This window comes from Spea bombifrons, chromosome 7 (assembly GCF_027358695.1).
Source record: "Spea bombifrons isolate aSpeBom1 chromosome 7, aSpeBom1.2.pri, whole genome shotgun sequence".
Taxonomy (NCBI): domain Eukaryota; kingdom Metazoa; phylum Chordata; class Amphibia; order Anura; family Pelobatidae; genus Spea; species Spea bombifrons.
The window spans coordinates 8,470,639-8,493,912 of record NC_071093.1 but is presented as its reverse complement, the minus strand read 5'-3'; the positions used below and the strand labels follow the sequence as shown (position 1 = coordinate 8,493,912).

Genomic DNA, 23,274 nt, shown 5'->3' with positions numbered 1-23,274 from the left:
TTTATTGAAGTTGGTTTTCCAGTAGTTATCTTCTGGGTCTTAATATGTGGCATTTTGTTATTTTAGGACGATGGGGACCAAACAGCCACAGTGGAGGAACTGGAAAAACAGATTGAAAAGATGCTTAAGGTAACTTATACTGTAATGAATCAAGAACATGAATTATTTGTTTCTCTTACACATTTACAGTGTTTCGTAGTAAGTTGCATTCACAGGCTGTTTTAAAGTGTGGTCAACTTAGTGTGTCCATGCATGTCATCTGTGTTGGATTAAGACTTTTTGAGGCCCCTAGATGTATGGCTCTTGGTTTTGTTCCTTGGCAAAAAAGATAAACACTGACTCACTTGGCACTTGGCCCTACGTCTCCACTAAATACCTAGACGGCTACTGAAACCATGCGGACAGTAGCCAAATTATTCAGTACCGTGCTAGATGCCCCTAGGCAAGTGTTTACTATATAATCTGGCACTGCATATCACGCTCATAGGCAAATCAAAATCAGCTTCAGGGTTCTTTCCTTGGAGATCTACCATTGTTTTTTTCCTCCATTAACTTGTGACCTCAATGCAAAGACAGGAATGAAAATTAGCAATGTGGCTGATTTTATTTGTGGTCTGCTGCTGCCATAATATAATAGAACTTTCCTCTAATGTCTATATATTGTACCAACAGCAACAAAATCAGATCAGGAAGAAATTATTTGAATCATCCCATTCCCTGCGGTCAATGATGTTTGGTCAAGATCGCTACAAACGCAGATACTGGGTTCTGCCACAGTGCGGCGGTATCTTTGTGGAAGCCATGGAGAGTGGAGAAGGTAAGCTATATAAAATACATTATATTAACAGCTATGTGAAAAAGTTATGTCCGATAATATGTTTCTGTTAGAATGTTTGTGGTTAGGGATTACCATATTACCATAATGAATATGTTATGTGTGCATATAGGAACCTAGTTGTTACATTTTATCATTAATGCTGTGGAGGTGAATTTAATTATTGTTTGTTAAATGCATTTTAAAATATTTTAGGTCCAGAGGAAATGGCTAAAGAGCAAGAGAAACAAAGGAAGGCAGAAAATATCCAGATTAAAGAAGAGTCTTTTGAAGGCTTTCAAGACAAGGTCAATTGTTTGAACCCAGGGAATGGGGATAGTAAGGACACCACAAATTTATTCCTCCAAAAGCCTGGCTCCTTCTCAAAACTTAGCAAGCTACTCGAAGTAGCAAAGATGACTCCAGAAATGGATTGTGTTCTCCAAAAAGCATCTCTTTCTCCAAATGGTGGAGCATTACCCTACCAGAATAATGCAAGGAGTACACCCATTAGTCTACAACCCAGTACATCTCAGAGCAATCCTGAGAAAACTGACTTGAATCCATTTACTCCGCCTGTTTGCGGATCTGGGAAGTTTTACAACTCTTCAATAATTCCCAACGAACAGCTGCTAAAAACTCTTACGGACAAAGGCAGGCAATGGTTCAGCCTCCTCCCCAGGTCACCGTGTGATAACACTTCTCTAACACACATAGACTCATCCACACCTCTTCCACCCACGACACAGCCTCGGGTTCATTCCCAGCCGCCATCACCCGTTTTATCTCCAGCTGGAAATTCATCATCCGTGCAGAGCCCGATGGCATTAAACCCATTTACTATGCCTCCGCTCCAGGTAAGAGGACCTACTCGAATGCATTTGTTTTTGGATTGTAGTCTTTTCGAACTTGAGACTAAATGGAAGCAAAACTAAATCTGGCACATTTCAGTGTGATTTTCTAAACGTTTGTTTGTGTGTCTGTATAAAAATATATAAGTATACCTAGTAATTTGTTACATATTTTTTTAATTAACCACACAAAAGCTTGAAGCATTATTTGCTTTTTTTTATAAATCATATAAATATACCTTGTGATTTTCTCACTGTTTGTCTTATTTTTTAACTTTGACCACAAAAACTGAGAGCATGTATTTTTTTTTTTTTTTTTTTTTATGAGTTTAAAAATAAGATATAGGTTAATACTTACCACCATTGATTTATTACGATTTACTTTTCCACTTTATATGTGCCAATAAAAAAAATCTCACAAACTTCATATTTTTAACTGATCAGGTAAAGCCTGGAATGCCTTTGCTGGGACTTCAGTTCTGTGGATGGCCACCAACAGTCATGCCGTCAAACCTATCATTTTCATCACCAATGTCAGCAATAGGGCTTGGATTATCAGAAGGGAACAGCCATTCCTTCTTGACACCAATCATTCCTGCAAACAAAAGTGAATCTCCAGTGCCACCGAGCGACAAATCCGCATGCTCATCTGCCGTGGAGTTACCCAAACCAGTAGATTTCCCGAGTGCCAGACCCATACCAGAAGGTAAAAGAAGTTTTCTAGCTTAAATTCTATGTGGTTAGAATAGATTACCTACTACTTAAATAAAAGGTCTACTTTAATTTCACGCTAACATAATTATGCTCTTTTTGCTGTAATCCTAATAGAAATGCAGTATGGTTGGTGGAGAATAACAGATGCAGAGGATCTGAAATCTTTGCTGAAAGTTCTTCATATCAGAGGAATCCGTGAGAAGTCATTACAGAAGCAGCTACAGAAGCACTTGGATTATATCACTCAGACCTGCCTGAAAATTAAAGATGGTAAGTGGTTAAAGATCTGACGAAAAGACATCTGGGCTCTCAAAAGCTACAGGACATTATATATATGTCATCTTTTGACTTAAAACTCAATGTCTTTCAAAAACAATGACAGTATTTTTCATAATATTCACAACAGCTTTAAGTGCAGAACTTGTTGCCTTTTGTTGATTGTTTCGCTTTAATGCCGTGATATCCTTTCCCTCTGCTCCGTCTATTTCAGCTACTCTCATAGAAATGAACAGCCCAGAAGAATGTGCTTTGAGCCGAGACATCTTCGAGAACTGGTGTGTGGAGGACCAGGAAATGGAGGTAGACATGGCTGTCCTACAACAGGTGGAAGATCTTGAACGGAGAGTTGCTTCTGCTAGCCTGCAAATAAAGGTATCATGTTTACAATGTTGTTTAATTAGAAGAGACTGGAACCAAAGGTATCATTGCAGAGCTTGACTGGCCAGACTAAAATTAGAAAGTCACCCCATAAAATGCCTCTTAACTTTGTTTATTGAAACCTAGAATGGAGGCAGTATCTTTAGAACTCAGCGTAGGCCACAATTTAGGTGTCAGAGAGCTCATAGCAAGGGAATTACATGAGGGATGATACGTGAAAACTGGAAATTGTCTCCCAAACGTCCCACTAATTGTAAATAAGTCATAATAGAAAATCTCCAAAATACAATAATTTTACTTCATGTCAATGGCAGTTTTTATAATGATAACGGGAAATAACATGAAATCTGTAAACGTTGGTGTTAACATATCTGTTGCTGCTTAGGGGTGGATGTGTCCAGAGCCTGCCTCTGAAAGAGAAGACTTGGTATATTATGAACATAAATCAGTCAATGACTGGCACATGGAACATGACGGGGAACAACCAGCAGATGAAGGAAACAATTCAAATATTCTAGAACGGAAGAGTGACAACCCTCTAGATATAGCTGTAACCAGGCTGATTGACTTGGAGAGGAACATAGAGCGAAGGTACCTGAAGAGTCCCTTAAGTACCACCATTCAGATCAAAGTGGATAATGTGGGAACAGTTACTGTCCCTGCTCCTGCACCATCTATTAGTGGTGATGGTGACGGGTAGGTCATTGAAATTAATATAACCAATTACCCTGCTTATTTGTCTCTGGAGCCTATATTTTCTTGCTTGTTGTTTTATATGTCTTTTCTTGTGTGTCTTCAACAGATATTGTCCTGCTGCATGGTGCTTTGTACAGTGTTTTCGTTCTGTATGTCAATAATCCTGCAAAGTTATATCTTTACGTTTTTATCTGATTGTGACTAAGCTTCAAAGCGGACGGCTGCTCTGTGCTCTACGTTGAATTAATTTGCATCAACTTTGTACATATTGGCTGTTTTATCTATGCTTTGTCACCGCCTGGCTTTCAGTGTCGTTACGTGGCGTGAAACTGGAAGCAAAATCGATTCTCATCTGGATCCAATTATCTCTTTTGCAGAACTGAAGATGACATTGCCCCAGGATTGAAGGTGTGGAGGAAGGCGCTTTCCGAGGCCCGGAGTGCCGCTCAAATTTCACTGTGTATTCAGCAATTACAAAAATCTATTGCATGGGAGAAGTCGATCATGAAAGTGGTAGGTGTTGCTAAGCTTCTCGTTACAAGCTAGAAGCTCCACAAGTATCCTTGGCTGCCAATGACAGTAATGTATATCTTCTCTCCATTAATTACAGTACTGCCAAATTTGCCGTAAAGGAGATAATGAGGAATTGCTGCTCTTATGTGATGGCTGCGATAAAGGATGTCACACTTACTGCCATAGGCCAAAAATCACAGCTATTCCCGAGGGTGACTGGTTTTGTCCTGCTTGCATTGCCAAGGTAAATAATATGATTATTAGTATTGTTGTTTATTATTATTACTGACGGGGAAATATTTAATGAGCAGGTTCGTGTGTGCCAGGACTTTGCAGCAGGTCGGCCACCCCTTGACACTTACCTCCAGGGCCGACGTCTTATCTGCTGAGATATGATGTCATATCCTGGCACTACACGTATTAACTATATCATGCTGTGGAGGCTGTACTAGCTAGCACCTTGTATTATAAGGAAAGAACCAGTCCCAGCTCAAATTGTACCCATCTAGAAAAATATGTTCTCTTGCTCCACAGGCAAGTGGGCATTCACTAAAAATGAAGAAAGCTAACCTAAAGGGCAAAAAAAGTTCTGATCCAAAGAAAGGCAAAAAATCACCAGGGGATACAGAAGATGAAGATCCTGCAATGACTGGGGGTTCTGCAAAAAAGGGTAGCAAGGACAGCAAAAAGCGCAAGACTGAAGACAGCAACAGCCCCTCAAAGCAAGAATGTTCTCCGTCTAAGAAAACCAAATCCACCAAGGAGGATTTAAAAGATCTAACCCTGTGCAGGTACGTAAACCTGGAAACCCGGATCCAGTATTTGGGGATCTGGAATCTTATATGTAGATTTATGTGTGATGTGTACCGGGCTTGTTTGTTGTTTTTGGCAGCGTGATCCTGGCTGAGATGGAGTCCCACGAGGATGCATGGCCTTTCCTACTTCCTGTAAACTTGAAACTTGTTCCTGGTTACAAAAAAGTTATCAAGAAACCAATGGACTTTGCCACGATCAGAGAGAAGCTGAGTAACGGACAGTAAGTAAAATCAATCCATAACCTAGTGCTTCGGCAAATTATTATTCTGCATTTTCTCTAAGGTGCGGCCCATATCAAACTTATATAACCGTTGTACGGCGCTACAGAATATGAAGGCGCTATATAAAACAAATAATAATATAAACTGTTGAATCTTTTTAAAGGTGCTGTTCCATTTACTCTGCATTCCTAGTCCCTAGTATTTTTGTAGTTGAATTTTTGCGCATTAATAATTTTTGCTGGGAACACCATTATCAGGTGACACAAAAGTAGCCAGTGATAGGTTCTTTATTTATAATGTAAATCTTTAGAGGGATACCAAAAAGACATGATCTTTTACATACCTGCCACCCTCTTAGTGGCAAAATGCCTTCTTAAATTACATCTATGACGCCTGGCCTACTGGTTTTATACCATGACTTATTCTTATTTTTTCAGTGTATTTAAATGACTTATCCTACTCCATTTGACTCGGAGTATCCCTCTCTGGGGCTTTATGCTTTCCCACCCGAGATGTCCTTCTAGAGTAGGTTAGAGAGGGTACAGTCGCTTAATGGAAATTGCATTCCAGCTATAGCAGCTCTGCCAAAGAATTGTTGGTTAACTTCAGAAATAAATTGTGCAAAATTGTGTAGCTCCTCCTCCATACACCTTTTTTTGTTCTTTTACCTTTTATCAGATATTCTAATTTCGAGGCTTTTGCTCTCGATGTCAGACTTGTCTTCAACAACTGTGAAACCTTCAACGAAGACGACTCCGAAATTGGTCGAGCCGGACACAAAATGAGGATTCACTTTGAGAAACGATGGACAGAAATTTTCAACATGAGCTGAAAGTGTTCTTCGAGCTTTTACCTTTTAAGAAGACCAGCAATGTGAACGCGTTACAAGAGGGTGCGAGGACTATTAGAATATTTCTCAACAAATACGTTGTCAAAAGACAGATAAATGTCAAGTTTGTACTTCTAACAAAACCAGAGCCCATGTTTTTTGGTCTGTGTGTGTTTTTCTTTTCTTTTTCAACTACTGTCAATATAGGACAAGGACACACACTCACAGATTTTCAAAGGGGGGGGTGTCCTAGTGCAATAGCTATTAAAATTTATAAAAACGCACTGAATCGTCAACCGCCAGAGCTGTACCGAGGCAATGGATCTCCATTCCGGTTCCATAAAGACCATTTTTTTATGTTATTTTGTAGCTTTTTTTAGTGAATGTATTTAATTTTATGAATTATTTATAATTACACAATAGACCGAATCTTCGTTTTCTGTGAAAAGGAAGACTAGAGATGAAAAAAAATTGCTTTAAATCTTGAAGATACAAGAAGAATGTTTAAAAAAAATAAAAAAATAATAAAATAAAATAAATAAAAAAAAGCCAAGTAAACTGTTTACACTGACGTGCTGGAGCAGCACAGAAACGGGACTTTACTGTAGAGTTACAAGTACATTTATATAAATCTACATATGTTGCTGCATCACTTGTGTAGTTAAATTGTATTTCAAGATGGTGAAGCCAATTGAGAAATATGTATATAGTGTTCATTATTGTTTATATTAAGTCTTATGTATGATGTGTACATATTGTTTGTAGACATTTGATGATGATGTCTGCCTTAGAAGGATTGTAGCATTTAATTTTAGTCTTCAGGTGAACTCTATAGCTTGTACAGTATCCTCTACCAAAACTGTGGAGTCTCCTTAAATATTGGTAGTGCCTGCCTTCAAAACAGGGTGTAGGGGGATATACGTTTTTTTTGTTTGTTTTTTTCATTCATAGTTACTTTTCTTTTCTATTTTGTTTTACGAGTTTGAGCCAACTGGGCCTAAAAATTGAAAAGTATAATCATTTGTATCCATGTGAAATAAACTTGTGACAATTTCCTACACACAGTGTTTTTTTCATAGATACATTTCCCTTCATTCGCCTCTCCACAGAGTTATCGAGACAAAGGCATTCGTGACCACTGTGTTTTATCTACTGTGTGGTATGGTGGCCTGTTGGAGGCAAAACGATCAGACCTTTTTTGTACCGATTGTACTTGAAGTTCTTTTATTTAAAACAAAAATGTTGTGAGAAGGATAGTTTTTTTTTCACTAGTATGTGTGGCACGGATACAATAAAAAGACTTTTGCAATATCTGCTCGGGTTGTCGTTTTTTATTTATTTTTTGTGTGTTTTTTTCCCCACATCTGTATTCTGCCGCATACAACCGATGATACGAAACTTCAACACTTTGTATTATCTACAAATGATGTGAATGGCAGTTAAAAATAAACAAAAAGCTCTTTTTGGTTTTGAACCTCATTTTTATTATTCCTGCTGCAGGATCTATTGTATTGGTGTAGGAACGGAGAGGGGCATCGGTAGAAGCCGTATAATCTGTTCCACTCCATGGAAATATCGTCACCTTTGTAGCTTTTAGCAGAACTAAAGTGATTTATCAAAACTACGTGTAACTTTTTTTTTCTTTTTTAAGCAGCGTAATTGTTTTGGAGATTTATTTCAAATGGGGCCTGCTTTATCTCAGGGGAGCTGAGATGTGGGCCTGTCCTGCTAAACGTACGTATAAAAAAAATATATATACGCACTACCGTTCAAAGGTTTGGGGTCACATAGAAATGACCTTGTTTTTGAAAGAAAATTGAATTTTGTCCATTAAAATAACATGAAATTGATCAGAAATCCGGAGCAGACCGGGTTAATGTTGTAAATGACTATTGGAGCTGGAAAGGGTGATTTTTAATGGAATCTCTTCATAGGCATACAGAGGCCCTTTATCACTCCCATCACTCCTGTGTTCCAATGGCCCTTTATCACTCCCATCACTCCTGTGTTCCAATGGCCCTTTATCACTCCCATCACTCCTGTGTTCCAATGGCCCTTTATCACTCCCATCACTCCTGTGTTCCAATGGCCCTTTATCACTCCCATCACTCCTGTGTTCCAATGGCACGTTGTGTTCGCGGATCCAAGTTTAAGTTTAAAAGGCTAATTGAGCTTTATAAAACCCTTTGCTTTCCAAGCACCATCCATTCTTATATGTACTCTTTCACAGGCGTATACATAGTTAAGTGTATGATTTTTTTTATTTTTTATTTTTAATATTGCTCCATCATATTCCATAGCGCTGTACAATGAGGGACCAGGACATAAGTAGTATATAACATAATTTGACTTACAGAAACAAATGGAGGGCCCTGGGTATGAATAAACAATTATGTCTATAAAACTTGTCTGTTTTTACAGCATTTTTGCACACCTGCCTAAAACAGTGCTGTGTGTGTATGCATATATATATATATATATAATATGTGTGTGTGTTACATAAACATAGTTCCCGCTTTACCCTAATTCTCCAAACTCTTTGTTGTAACACTTTCGTGTTGCGCTGTGGTGTTGTGTGGTGTGCTGGATTGTGTTGTGGGATCCTTCCCTGGGTTCCTGTGACTTGCTGAGCAGCCGATGGAGTAACTGTGCCGGATGTAGAAGTCGGTTTGATTTTATTTACATGGTTTAATTTCTGAATATATGTTCTGCTGGGTTCATTAACATGACTTTTAAGGCAGCAGAACACTCACCGCTTCTACAGCTTTCTCCTGGAAATAGAACATAGGGAGAGAAAAAAAGAGACTGTCGCTCCTGAAAAGAGGCACTTGGGAGGTATGATATGTTGGACATACAGTATATATATATATATATATATATTATATATATATATATTATATATAAATGATGTCAGACTCATAATTATTATTACAAAGTACAGGGTGATGAGCCAACCTGTGCCCTGCATGCTAATTATAACCCCAGATGTTTAGCATTTTTATTTTTATCGTGTTGTACACCGCAGCCGTATACAAATAATATATATAAATTTTTGCATTGTGTTTGCACAGAATGAATTGATAAAGTTTATTAGTTTTAGTTACACAGCACCGGGTGGTGCCTGAACATGACACTGACAGGCACAAGGTTGATGATGTCAGGGAGCCGCAGGCCCCGCCCCTTGCACTTTCCAGTCGCTGTGTAAATCAAGCGCTCTATGCAACGGGGTCCGGACTGTCCCACTTCGCACCGTTACGGGAGGGGGAGTTATATTTCTAAACCTTAGAAACGGATGCAGTGAGGAGCAGCGCAACGCGGAAATCCGGTGTTCTCGCTCTCTGATATCCTGAATGGTTAGTGTCTGAAAATACATCCATGCTACCAAAAGGCCTAATAATAAATAGACCGGTCTTATGCCCCGCCCACTCCACCCCTTTACGGGACATGTGGGGAAAGCCCAGGCAATGATAGCAGCCCCCCGCCGCGTCGTATGTGGTAGAGTTATGTGTTTGTTAGTGTTGTTGGTTGTTTGTTTGTTTTGTTTTGTTTTGTTTTGTGTTGTGTTGCTAGTGTGTGTTGTTACTGTGTTTATGGACACAGGTTTAACGGTTTATCGTGCTTTTATACGCTATAGTTCAGTATAATTAGATATACATTAGAAATAGTGTTATTGGAGAGTTTAGTTTAATTATGAGGCAGGTTAGGGGCTCACATGGCTTTGGTGTAAGTGTGGTGTCACCCACTGTGTATATCAGGGCCCCACTAATTACGCACAAAGTGTCTATAACCGCGGCCTGCGCCACATCTTCTAAACGGTTTTTGGGGTGTAAGCGGGGCTTCCCAATACAATTTCTGCAGCACGCTGTAATGCACTAATATACCAAACATTCAGCAAAGAGAGGCTTCAGAGTATGAATGAGGGGCAGGCGAGGGACTGTGCCTCCTAACACCGGACACTTGGGAGGTATGTATGCAAGAAACCTCAAGCAGAGGCAGTCTTCTGTTGATGCCATGCTATGTTTGCTGATATTCTGCCCCATGTCCTGAAGTCCGTGATGTAAAATGTGGGTGTAGTTGTGACATCACATATCACCCGTGTAATGCCCAATGCGCCCCGCCTGACTCATGCAGAATGATACAGCATGGTGACCGCATGGCTACTGGGAAAAAGCATATCACGCAAGGCAGCCCTGCAGCATGCATCTGCTATAATCATCTGCTGAATCACCCCTTTGCGTAGTGGCCCTAACAGAGCCAGGACACCGGCCCCGCTGTTCATAAAATGTGATCCGATCTACATCTAAATCACACAATGCGCTTACACTAATAACACACAGACACCGCTAACCTTCCATTCTTCCTGCCTCTTGTAGACCGATTAGAATGGGGGAATTAATTCACACCATCGCCGATCACACCGATGACGTGAACGCCTGTGCCTTCTCCGACTCCTTCCTCGCTACGTGTTCCTTGGATAAAACCATCCGGATTTACTCCTTGAAGGACTTCAAAGAGGCGCCGTTCTCTCCGCTGAGAGGACACACGTACGGAGTGCACTGTTGCTGCTTCTCGGAGGATAAGCCCATCCTGGCATCTTGCTCCACGGACGGTAAAACCATCGTGTGGAGTATGAAGGATGGGAAGATGTTGTCTACCTTGGAGCAGCCGAGCGGCAGCGCAGTGAGAGTCTGCAGGTTTTCACCCAATTCCATGTATCTGGTATCCGGTGCGGCCGACGGCGCCGTGGTCCTGTGGGATTTGCCGTTATTGAAGCTTCACAGGTAAGTGTTAACTAATAATCTCGGTCTTCAGGACAGAATGTTTACTGGGGAGCTTTACCATTCATGGAATAGAATTATCAGATTGGTCTCCGACGTTGGGTTTCGCCAGTAGATGGTGGCTTCATCGCTCGGTGAGCCAAAAGGCCGGCATTATGCCGTATATTAGCAGGCACCAGGTCTAAAGATACCTCCTGAAACTATAGTTCTTCACACTCACTTAGTGCAGATGAGAGCGGACACTCGATAAACATCTCGCGTCGTCCTGTGTCCTTTCCTCTCGCTCATTTCTATCAATCTACAGAAACATTCCTTTGATTGCTATGGCCAGCACCAGAAACGCTCTTTAGATATACCCCCTAAGCTGTCCAGAACAGGCCCAGACTGGCCATCTGGCACAAGGGCTAATGTGCCACGCGATCTGCCGCCGCCGCGTATCCGGTGGGTAATATTTGGAGGTTGCACGAGGAATGCTGTCGTTGAGATTTTATCCTAAATGCTTCTTGTCTGCAGGTCGAGCTTCGTGAAGGACGGCTCGCTGGTGGCATGTGCCTTTTCTCCCAGGGGCAATTTTTTTGTCACTGGCTCGTCGTGTGGAGACATAACAGCCTGGGACGAGAACATGAAGTGTTTACACAACGAGAAAGCGCACGACTTGGGCGTCACGTGCTGCAACTTTTCTTCGCAACCAATATTTGGTAAATAACAGATTTTCAAAAATAAACCGAATTTAACTTGAGGTGTCTGCTGTTTTTTGGCTTCTTCACGCAATGTCGGGGACCCTCATCTTTAATATCAGGACTGATATCTAGCAGTATTTATCGTCAGGGATCCTCGTTGGGGTGAAAGGTTAGCAATAGAGGTACAAAATCTGTTACTAATGCTGTGCGTTTAAACATAGAAACCCATGTGCAGGTGGTTCTCATTTTACATCAACAATGCCAAGCTTCTATCGAAGACCAGACCTCAAGTTACATCATGGCAGAATTAAATCATATATAAATGAATCATCAATAAATCATATTACCTTCTTATTAATATATGGTTTGAGTTAGACCCTAGGCAAAAAACATAAACCCATTCATATACATTGTTTAATTTAAAAATGATTCTTTAAACAAGTCTTTTGATTTTTTTTTTTAGCCCATCATCAGTGGGTATTCTCTTTTTACAGAAAAGTAATGTGTTTTAGCTATTCTAGTAATTTATTTGTTGCAGGCGTTTAGAATTTCCGGTGTATTCTGTAACATGCGGTCGGTAATAATGATAGCGTGCTATCGTATCAGTGATTCCAACTGTTATAATATTATAACTGCTTTGTTTTCCAGACGCGGAACGCGGCATTGAATGTTTCCAAATGGCATCGTGTGGGCAAGACAACAAAATCAGATTGTGGCTGATCTCATTCAGTAATGTGAGAGGTACGTGATGAGCAAAATCAGAAGAACAGATCCAAAAACATGCTTGTGCTGCACTTTAAAGGGGAGCTCCCAATAGTTTTTGTCGCTAGCATCAGATTACAATATTTTATTTCTCGCTTTGTTATCTGAGCCCCAATCTACTAGACAAACACCCCGACTCCTTATTATACCGCCTTGTGGTAACCAACAGAATGGATCAGTCTTAATCACCTGTTATTTATTTTTAGTTTAGCTGTATTGGAAGGATTAATACACCATAAAACAGGTCACTGCGCGGGTTAGGAGGTGCAAAATTCACCGAAACGCAGGGGCCGGCTGACCCAAAGGGGCAGCTGGGGGCAGTTGTTCCCTGGGCTGGTCAAAAAACCTTCAGTGCCGCTCCAACTTGGACTGGCCTGTTCGCACAGACGGAGGGTACGGAATGAATGCAGCGAAGGTAAGGGTGTGATGGAGTTGAGTGTGTTCTAGTGTAAGTGAGTGTGTATGTGTTGTGGTGAGTGGGTGTGTATGTGAGTTTGTATGTTACTGGGGTGGAAGCAATGGGCTGAGGGGGCACTTAGCTGTACCCGTGGTTCCAGCCCTGAGGGAACCATAGGATCCTTATTTTTCCTGCTTATTACCATGAAGTACACTCTTTGCATTTTAATAGAGTGAACGCTGGAGCCGACTACAAAGCTTTTTACATTTTCTTTTAGGTTTTGAAATGTGGTGTAAAGTGACAGTCGGTGGACATTCTGCTCCCGTTCTGTGCTGCTCTCTCTCTTCTGATGGTCAAACGCTTGTCTCCGGGTAAGAGGTAACAGTTACAGTTAATATAGTGATTCTTTTTGGTTTGAAGTGCACTTTAATGCATATGATAGCGGAGAGGTCCCTTCTAATTCTGATGAAAATACATTAAAAAAATGCTGAGGACATGTCTGCCGTGTGGAATATGATTGCCCTTTGGGGTCATTTTTCAATCCCAGACATTATTTTGTAAGTAGGGAAAAAGCAGGGATTTTTTACTCTCTCCCAGATGAGCGTGGATGAGCCAGCTATAGAAATCGCCGTAGCAACAGGGGGAACGCACCCACTAATTACATGTAAATTGTTCTGAAATCTCCACGTAAATACGGTTTTCAGGGTTCTTTTAGTGTCTTTTGGTACATGTGACTTCAGACACTGCCCTCTAATGTTACATTTTGCAAAGTTGTAACACCAGAGGGCCTCAGCCGCTTTGTGTTTGTAAAAAGCATCCGGGGTTCCTGCTATAGCCGTATTATTGTTATGGAATTCATTACTATAGATTGTATAGATATCCAGCCATCTACATACATTATGCACATGGTTTACACGTATGTTTAGCAGAATATTTTGTAACCGGTCATCAGGGGATAGGGGATTTTGGGAATAGAATACAACGTGAATTGCAGGCTAGTTTACCTTTTAATTAAAATGTTTCGATTATGATGGTTACATTAAACTTTAGTTCCTCACTTGGAGTTCCCCGTTTTATGTGATCTCAAATGTTTTGCTCCCACGATCCCAAATTTGCTGTGCTTTATGTCATTGTTAGGTAGTCATTTCGTTCTATACACGTCGTTAGACGCATATCATCTGTTAGATTAAGACAGTGGAACCCCGTACGCGATGCAGTAGGAGACATTATAAAACTACGTAAGATTACATGAAGTGATACCGATATAAATATACAGTATAAGTCCCGCTGGAGTGTTCTCCTTTAAATTGAAACCATATTTCACAACCTCAGATTGATTTCGTCTCTTGCCACATCCTGCAGTCGAATATTTGTAACGATGCTCTGTGATCGGATGCAGATGGACGTTATTAATCCGTGCGTTTGTAACCAAACACTTTGATAAACCCAAACAAATGTTTTCTTAATATTATTGTTGAAGCCGACTCATATCTGTTACAATGTCTGATTAAGGAACGTTGTCTCCGCGTGGGTCAAAGATCCTTTTTTTTTAATAAGTGTCATTGTTCCTGAGCAGAGTTTGAGGTTTGGCAGTCAGAAGTACGTGCTGATAAGACACATAAATCATCAGGCATGAGGACGAAGTAGTCAGAACTAAGCTGCCCATCGTGTTTTATTCATTCCCTGAGTTAAAGAATTCTATATAGTTGGCCATCACTTTCCCTACGATGTGCATCGTATAGAATTCTTTGATCTATGGTTCCAAATGGCGGATGACCCTTCCTGCATCCTTCTGACAAGATACTCGTCTCGCTGATGGAATCGCTCTACTCCTTATACCTTGAATCACTATTCAGGACACAAGATGCTCCTCTTAGATACAAAACTCGCTTCTGAAGCAAATGCATCTTTCTACTTTTCCAGAATGTACATGTACTGGGCAGAATGTATTAAAAAAACTCAATATAGAATTGAGCGCAGAAAATGCCATCTGCCCAGCACTTAGTAGCTTGAAATATAACGGAAGCGATTGTCAAAAATAAAGTCTAACTAGAGGTCAAGAGGGAGAAGCGCTTCTCAGATACTGTAGAACATAAGCACATGTCCTTAACTTTCTGCTCAAACAAGAGCGGGTTGAGCCGAGACCCCAAAGACTTCCTCAGACGCCACGGACTCTCTGAAGATGGAGAAATAGAAACTCGGAAAAGGAACACTAATCCTGGTGCCGCAAAGCTGCTCTGTAATGCATTGTACACTGTAACAGTATTCAGAGAGTTAATTTTCTGCTAAAAACATTGTTTTCAATAACATTTCCTTGACATGTGTCTAAAAAGCCACAAACCAGAAAAATGTCACCATGTTACCGCAAACCAAAAGGAGCCTCCGCCCCGAGCCCGCGTGTTTCCTGCTTACCGACAAAAGCAGAACTTATTTTGTTGATTGTGTAAAAACGAGTAGGGAGTTTTTCAAGTTAAAACTGTATTTTTAAAGGGTTTGGAGGATGAAAAGGAATGATTGCGGGTAAAATTGTGTATTAATAGCTTATACCCAATCATTAAAAGGAAATGACCGATGTAATATATATGGCTACAGATATACATACAGTTTGCCAGGAGGAGCAGGAGAGCCGATGGGTCCTAAGGCTACAGATGCCACGTTCTCAGAAGCAGCAGCATTGCTCCCAATGGATTATCATGGGGGTAAAGATGATTTTTACCGAGCAGGTGAGCTCTCCTGAGCCACTACGGAGGAAAAATCTCCATCAACATATCAGTCTGATCCTGCCCATGGAGCCGACGTGCAAGGCAAACCTTCTGTGCACAAGGGAACCAAAAACCCCAGACATACTCTTCGGCCTTCAGTAAGGGCCGTTCGGTATCCTTCTAGGCAAAGGAGAGCAAGTTGATCCACGTCCAGACTCCCCTTTACACTTGGGGTGAGCACCAAGAGATCCCCAAAGGGTGAAATGCCATACAAAACAAGTTTGAGTCCAAGCGGGGGCGCGCAGTAGGACAGGTTATGCGTCGTATTTAACCAACTGTAAAGGTGACTCAAACTGTAAAGGTGACTCCCAAAATTGGACCCACCGTAGGACAGGCCATGGAGCGGCCGTCTGTTCTTGGTCATCTTCTCAAACTAGTTTTGTATAATATGCCGTTAAACTGCATACTCACATTGTCATTCATGTAGGTGAACATGGTCGCTTAGCTTGCATTTTTCAATGTTTACTTTCATGATAATTAGATAAGAAGTTCTTCAGGTGAACGAAGCCATCTGTCAGCGAGATATTTTAGTAATGCTGGTGAATAAACACACATAAAAAGAGAGAGATATAATTTATTATCTGGGGTAAATAATATGTTTCTGATGATCATATTAATACAGCGGGGTTCATGTAAAAACAAAATTCCTGAATATCAACTTAATTTAACACCTTTTTTTTTTAAATGTGGCCATAGCCCCATGGTTCCAATACAGCCAGAATGTTCCTCAATACATTTAATAAATACCAGAATGTTACTATTTCAGTTGAGCCGGGCTGGTTCAAGCCATTAGCACCTTACCAAAAAAATCTTCTCTGGCCTATTGGCAAATTGTAGGGTAATCAGGTATTGTGGGAATTAAGATACCTGTCACAATACAACGGCCGCATCTTGACCGATCCAGTCCTTGGCCTGTTTGCACAGTCCGCAGCCGGGATTCACGAATCGGCCACTCGAAGCACACAGTTACTTAGCTTATTCTGTGTAAATCTGGTAAAAACACTCAAAATCTCATGGCCGAACCAAATACTGCAAGTTTAAAAAAACTTTTAAATTACAGAAGTGATGTTTTTTTGGGGGGTTTCGGGACAGAGCAATCTCAAAACGTTTTGTAATCATTCATATCTCTCATTTGTATCCTAACCCTATCTTCTTTTTTTTTAATATATTTAGGTCCGTTGACAAATCTGTTATCATCTACAAAGTAGTAAGTATCGCGTCTTGATTCACATGATGCTTAAAGTGTTAGAGGGGTCTTTGCGTTATGGAAACAAATGCTGGCGTATAGATATATATATCACCAAATGATATGTTTAAAATAAGAAGATTTTATTCATTGAGCAAAGATGTTAATTTTGTATTGGGTGATGTAAGCATTAATAAATGGGGTGGAAGGGAGCTGTCCGTGTTCCCACACCCTGATCTCACCCCTATGCCTTGTAATAATGGTGATAATTCACCCCTATGTAGCGTTATTGTGCAGTACGAGGAGCAGACAATATTTCTCACAATAGAGTCCCTGAGTCCTAAAAACTGTTGCACCCAATCTGATCTCCACACAATAGTGTTCTAATAAAAAAAAATGTCATCAACCGATTCTTTTTAGGCTTATTTAATATATATCTCAAACCAATATTTACATTTATTATCAGATGACATTCTTACAATTCAGTAACAGGACTTTTAGTCTGCGTTGTCTGCCCCGAGGATTCCACGTGGAATTAAAGGGGCTTTGAATAATATATTTATAATTACATATATATATATATATTCCCCCAGATGTACTGACATTGAGCTCACACATGAGAGTTTAAAGCGCATTCACAAGCTGTATGTCAGACTTCGCGGAAGGCGGGTGCTTTTGCCGCATACACCGGCCTCCCCACCCTTCGAGGGAATGTCTGTGCCGTGGGCTCCTTGTAAGCGAGCCATGGAAGTCACACTGGATCAGGATCTGTTCTCTAATCCAGAACAGGATAGAACTTGATCATCGCTGAACACCTGCCTTCTCACCGAGACAAAAGCTAGCAGAGGGGTTGTAAGTGCGGGTGAGACGATCCCGGAAAGGAGTGATGTTACATCAGGGAGCGAGTATGAGCTGGGAAAAGAAGGTTTTGGTGCAAAAAACATGGCGTAAAAAAAGGTCACTGCTTCGCGACCCTACCAAGCGCGTAACTGACCAGTCCATACATTAAGGCCAAAGATTTTAATAGATACTCAGAAACAATATTTGAGCCCTTCTGAGTGCCGAAAGGCTTTTTTTGTTTATTATAAATGCAGAGGTTTCAGCAGGATTTCTGTATTTTAAGTTTATAATAAAATTACTTTTGTAGAAAGAGCTTAGCGTTAATATGAGGTCTGTATTTTTTATTTCCCCAGAAAGCCAGATGCGTTCTTCACACCCTGACTCATCACACACGGTCAGTGTATTTGGCGCAGTAAGGGGGAAGGCTGTTGGTGGTTGGTGGGGGGTTAATTTGGCGGACCAGCCGAATATATCATCTTGGTTCAACCTACACTGGATGGACAAAAGTATTGGGACACCTGACCATTACACCAACAGGGACTTTGAGGACATCGCGTTCTAGATACAAAGACATAAATATGCGGTTGGTCCCTCCTTTGCCGCTATAACAGCTTCCACTCTTTCCACAAGACATTGGAGAGTTTCTGTGGGAATTTTTGCGCATTCATCCGGTAGAGCGTCTGTGAGGTCAGGCACTGATATTGGACGAGATGCCCGACTCACAATCTCCATTCCAGTTCATCCCAAAGGTGTTTGATGGGGTTGAGGTCAGGGCTCTCTGCAGCCGGCCAAGTTCTTCCCCAGCAAACTCATCCAGCCATATCTTTATGGACCTTGTTTTCTGCGCTGTGGCGCAGCCATGCGGAATATAAAAGGGCCTTCCCCAAACTGTTCCCGCAAAGATGGAAGCAGCACATTTTCCAAAATGTCTTGGTATATCCCCTACAGCGATGTCCTAAAAATCTGTGTTGGTGTAATGGTCGTGTCCCAATAATTCTGTGCATATAGTATATATTGCAATGCTGAGTGCGCCCAAGATCCTTGTGTATTTTTGATAATGCTGAATTGAATAATGTATATGTGACGGGACACCCAACAGAACAAAACACCCAAGTTGCTTTTCACTGACATGCACCGGCTTCATAAGGGACTAAATGTCCACCATTTGTGCAGCTGGTACAATAAATGTGCAATAAATACCCTTGCGTGGTACTTCATCAGAGGTAGTTGTTGGATACTCTGCTGCTGAATATCCGCACGCTTTGGTGTATTGGTGATGGTTGTTCTATCTCTTGGTTTTTAACCTCTCTCTCTTTTCAAATATACTTTTATTGATAGTCATATTTAATAAGTTATGGTTTTTTATTTTTTTCACGAATCTCCCCACATTAACTTTGCATCACGCAGGAGGAGCTCGCTGGGGTTGGCTTTTGTATCTGCATAGTGCGTTCGGGGAGATGATGTGGTCACCTTTACAGCAAAACACATGAGAATTTCTATGCAGAGTAATATGCGTGTGGATTAAACGGTTCTAACGGTAATCTGATCCCTGCACACGTTGGGAATTTTACATTTCAGACCCAGCGGTGGCAGAGCGACCCGGAAAAGAAGTGTCAGCCTCGAGGAAAGGGAGGGTTTTTGTTATTGTTCAGTATCTAGATTGTAAGCTTGCGAGCCGGGCTCTCTCCACCTAATGCATTGGTTTGTCTTAGTCTGTCATACCCCTTGGATATATGTATTGTATTAAGCGCTGCGTAAACTGTTGGCGCTATATAAATAAATTATATTAATAGTAATAATAATATCTGCGTTAAGGCGATAATCTCCCACGCACGATTAGTATCTGCTGACAGCCACCTGTTTCAACGTGTTTGATAAATGCAATGAGATCTGCTTTATTTCCCCACAGATACGTCACAGCATGTGCCCTCGCTCCCAGCCATCCACTGCTAGCCACGGGATCCATGGACAAGACCGTAGCCATCTGGAAAATGGAACAGGAGCATGACTCAGAAGGCACGTCCTGATGTTTGTATTACTGTTTACCTCATTTATCGCTTCAACTTAGTCTGCCATTTCATGTTTCATATGATAAAAATGGTTCTAGATACTTGCCTCGGGTCAATGGATATTTAAATATGAGTTTATTTATTTAAAACATTGTGTGTGTGTGTGTGTGTGTGTGTGCGTGTGTGTGTGTGTGTATATATAATTACTAATTAACCATTTCCCCCCAGTAGGCAGAATACACAGCAGGGCAGTGTCGCGTATCGACGGCTGGTCAGAGGAAGATGTCCAGACCTGGCTGTCTAAAGAAGGTCTATCGGAAGTGGGAAACGTTTTCCAGGCGAATAACATTGATGGGAAAGAACTAGTGAACCTGACAAAGGACAGCCTGCTGCTAGATCTCAAAATAGGTAAGAACACCACGCCGATTATTACATGTCCTCCTGTCACGGAGTAGGTATTTGCCCCAGGTATCTGCATTTGGAGTATTGGGGTAATAGTTTGTCCTGTACAGGAGAGGACACTGTTTCATTCAAATGATTGAAGGCTGCACAGGGAACACAGACAATGCCGGATTAATGGCAGAACACACGGAGCAATTGCTCTAAGACCCCGGGTCTCTGATGGGTCCATACCTCTCATCACCTGTCCCATGAAGTGGCGATCCGACCGGGTCCCGCAAGGTGTGGCAATCATCCTCCCTCTTTGCCACATGACATCACATGACATAATTTTTTTGCGTACACTGTCAATGAACTAGGATGACTATATATATATCTGTGTGTGTATGTATTTATATGTGTATTCACACACACAGACATTTATATATATATATATATATATATTGTGTGTGTGTGTATATGTGTGCGTATATAAATCTTTTTATCATTTTTTTTGTATGCACTGTGACTATTTTTTGTTCATAATAAATATTCCTTTATTAAGTTCTGCCTTTGTCTGGTAAAGACTCGTTACCTGATTAGACCATTTTATTGGTAATGTGAAATCACATAATTATTATGGTAAAGCATATTGTGTGGGTTTTTAATCTAATTTGGGGGACCAAGACACCCCATTTATAAATTGTTTTGGTGGTGGCAGCGTTAAATTAGTTATATCATTATAGTTAATTGCAGGTGGTATTAAGGGTGGATATTTTTTTTTTTATCGCTATTTCCGGTCTAGGGCAGACAGTGAATTTTAACCCTTTTACCACCAGAACCAAGTCACACGCTCCCAATTATTTAATTAATATTTGTGCTTTTGGTTTATATTTGGACGTGTGTATGTTGGGGGCAGAATATAAGTTTGAAAGAGGATGAGAAATGTAAAACCCAGACAAGCAAGTTCCAAAAAATGGAAATACAAAAAGGTGAGGAAAAGGTGTCCGTGAGTGAGGCGCAACTAAAGAGACAAAAGAAAGAATACAACAGAAGGGAAAAAAGACCGAAAGAGGCAGAAAGCAGAGAAAAAAAAGGATAAAGAGTTTGCTGAAGATAGGAAATCCAGAGAAGGGACCTTTTCTGTGTAATTGCTCCTTAACTCTGCTTTGAACAGAGAATATTAATTTATTTGAACCCAATTTGCAGAGTCCCTTGGCTTGCGGAATAAGATCTTAAGGAAAATTGAAGAGGTAAAGAGCAAAATGAAGATGGCTTCTGGCAGCGTCCCGGAGGAATTTCTCTGCCCTATCACTTGGGAGGTGATGAAGGATCCTGTAATGGCATCAGGTAACATGTATTGGATGATAACAGCTTTTACAGTTTGGGATAAAGAAATAGCGACTCTTAATATCAGAGTCTACAAAATATTTTCACTTACGAGCCTTTGTGATAAACCTTGCGATGTCTGATCCCTGTGGACAGTGGTTTTACTGGCCCTGCCTCCAGGTGTTGTGAGTAGTGATAATAATAATAATAGGCAAAGTTTGACAAGTGTACAGATTTTATGAACGGTTTGACCTTAAAAGCAATGATGTACTCTGGCCCTGGCCTCAGGGGGCAGGACGGGTGGGGGGCATCAGCCTCTCTGCCACCGCTTTATCCACCGTCACATGTCTTCAAGAGACGGAGCACCAGGATACGATGTCCCATCCCAGTACCCTGCAGAGGGGCAGCTGGGGGTCAAGCCTGAATACGTCGCTACTTAAAAATAGTCCTATCAGCATTTTATACCAACCTGGCTGTTGTATACCCTGTGCTTTGTTCTGTGTAGGAAGCCATTTAATACATTTATTTGATGCTCTTCATATTAACGACGTGTGGCGATAGACTAGGAGGTCATTTATTTTCCAGCCACGTATGAGAATTTCAGACAGATTCTCAGCGACAATTTACCAGCAAGTCACGACATTGTTTCTTAGCTTCCTATTTACACAAGAAAGCCGCGGAGCGACTGGGGGCTCACATTATGGCTGACAGATCTGTGATGGATGTTCACAAAACAATTTGAAGCTCACATTGAAATGTAATTAATGAAGAGAAAGATCTGCTCAGGATCTCTTTTTCTTCTCACTTATCAAACGCTCGGGGGGGGGGGGGATTATTTATTCCATGAATGGAAATGCATTTGTACTGAGAATTCTTCACTCCGTCTCCCTATCACTGCTTCTGCCAAACATCTGATCGCAAAGGGAATAATGTGTTAGTAACAATGTGCGAGTCAGGAGGCAATAATAATAATAAGTGGAACGATATTATATTTAACCTTGAAAATGAAAAAGTCATGTTTGCCTAATACTAAATGTTTTGTGTGTGGATTAAAAGGTTCAATAAAATAGAATAGTGCATTATATACTAGAATAATAATTATACGCCAGCTAGATGACCAGAAATGACCTCTGCTTGTAAAACGACTTTTGCTGAACACCTTTTTACCCCACAGAGTGCAGTATTGGGTATTTATTCATCACATTTACATTACGTTGGATGGTAACACCACGATGATAAACAGGGCAAGCTGATGTGGGGGTTTAAGCCCAACGCCTAGCTTGGCTCAGTTCACCTGGCCTATGGGTTTGGCCGTGCCTGATCTTACCTTGAGTTTCACCTCTTCTACATCATTACTAAACCAAACATATATAATGTACAGAGTTATTGTATGAATCAGACATGCCATGTTATCTTTGTTCATTTACTTTTCAGATGGTTATTCCTATGAAAGAACTGCAATAGAAAATTGGATCAGTACTAAGCGGACAAGTCCCATGACCAACCTTCCTCTGGAGAATCTTCTTCTAACACCTAACAGGACACTAAAAATGGCCCTGAACCGCTGGACACAAGCCACAAGTGAACTGCAAATGATGACATGTAAGTAATGGCTACCAGCCAGGAGATCCCATCCCATGTAACTACTACGTAACGATTCTCTCTGAAAATGAAGACAGACCTGTAAAACTTGAAATACTTCTGTTCCTAAAAGCTTTTCAAACTTTGATTTCTTTATGGAGGGGGTCAAATAAAAATGTACTATAAATACTCAGTTTGGGTATAACTGTAATCACCAGCCATTTATATTTTTCTGCATTTCACCAAGGAATCCGGATAAAGCAGAAACTAGTATTTAAATACACATTCCGTCTCACAGATGAGAAGCCATTCATGGCAGATAATACACCCCAAAACAGGCTGTTTGTCTTATTTTTATCATTACTTGGAAATGTTACGGCTATGGCAGGATTTTGCACTAATTCTCACACCCAACTTCCACAAAGAGATTTTAAGATATCGTGTTTGAAGAGGACATTTTT

At 40.8% G+C, this 23,274-nt stretch overlaps 2 protein-coding genes across 15 annotated transcripts in view; both read left to right on the top strand.

Moving 5' to 3' along the window:
* BAZ2B (bromodomain adjacent to zinc finger domain 2B) overlaps positions 1-7,422 on the top strand; it is a 92,974-nt gene extending 85,552 nt beyond the window's left edge. For 10 of the 14 annotated variants that reach the window (XM_053472205.1, XM_053472203.1, XM_053472198.1 and 7 more), the window contains 12 exons: positions 67-129; positions 673-817; positions 1,031-1,671; positions 2,110-2,371; positions 2,494-2,649; positions 2,870-3,030; positions 3,422-3,732; positions 4,110-4,245; positions 4,343-4,489; positions 4,780-5,036; positions 5,138-5,281; positions 5,961-7,422. In XM_053472205.1, coding sequence (XP_053328180.1) covers positions 67-129; positions 673-817; positions 1,031-1,671; positions 2,110-2,371; positions 2,494-2,649; positions 2,870-3,030; positions 3,422-3,732; positions 4,110-4,245; positions 4,343-4,489; positions 4,780-5,036; positions 5,138-5,281; positions 5,961-6,114 — 2,577 coding nt within the window. In that variant the 3' untranslated portion in view covers positions 6,115-7,422. The remainder of the gene's footprint in view (positions 1-66; positions 130-672; positions 818-1,030; positions 1,672-2,109; positions 2,372-2,493; positions 2,650-2,869; positions 3,031-3,421; positions 3,733-4,109; positions 4,246-4,342; positions 4,490-4,779; positions 5,037-5,137; positions 5,282-5,960) is intronic. The other 4 variants (XM_053472207.1, XM_053472210.1, XM_053472212.1 and 1 more) reach the window with 1 other exon arrangement.
* A 2,128-nt stretch (positions 7,423-9,550) lies between these two features.
* Positions 9,551-22,869, top strand: WDSUB1 (WD repeat, sterile alpha motif and U-box domain containing 1). Its single transcript, XM_053471328.1, has 11 exons — positions 9,551-9,606; positions 10,485-10,892; positions 11,403-11,587; positions 12,218-12,310; positions 13,006-13,099; positions 16,664-16,697; positions 17,870-17,910; positions 19,426-19,536; positions 19,761-19,933; positions 21,113-21,253; positions 22,667-22,869. The coding sequence occupies exons 2-11, from the start codon at positions 10,495-10,497 to the stop codon at positions 22,840-22,842; spliced, it is 1,446 nt and encodes a 481-aa protein (XP_053327303.1). The 5' UTR covers positions 9,551-9,606; positions 10,485-10,494; the 3' UTR covers positions 22,843-22,869.
* Positions 22,870-23,274: the final 405 nt, after the last annotated feature.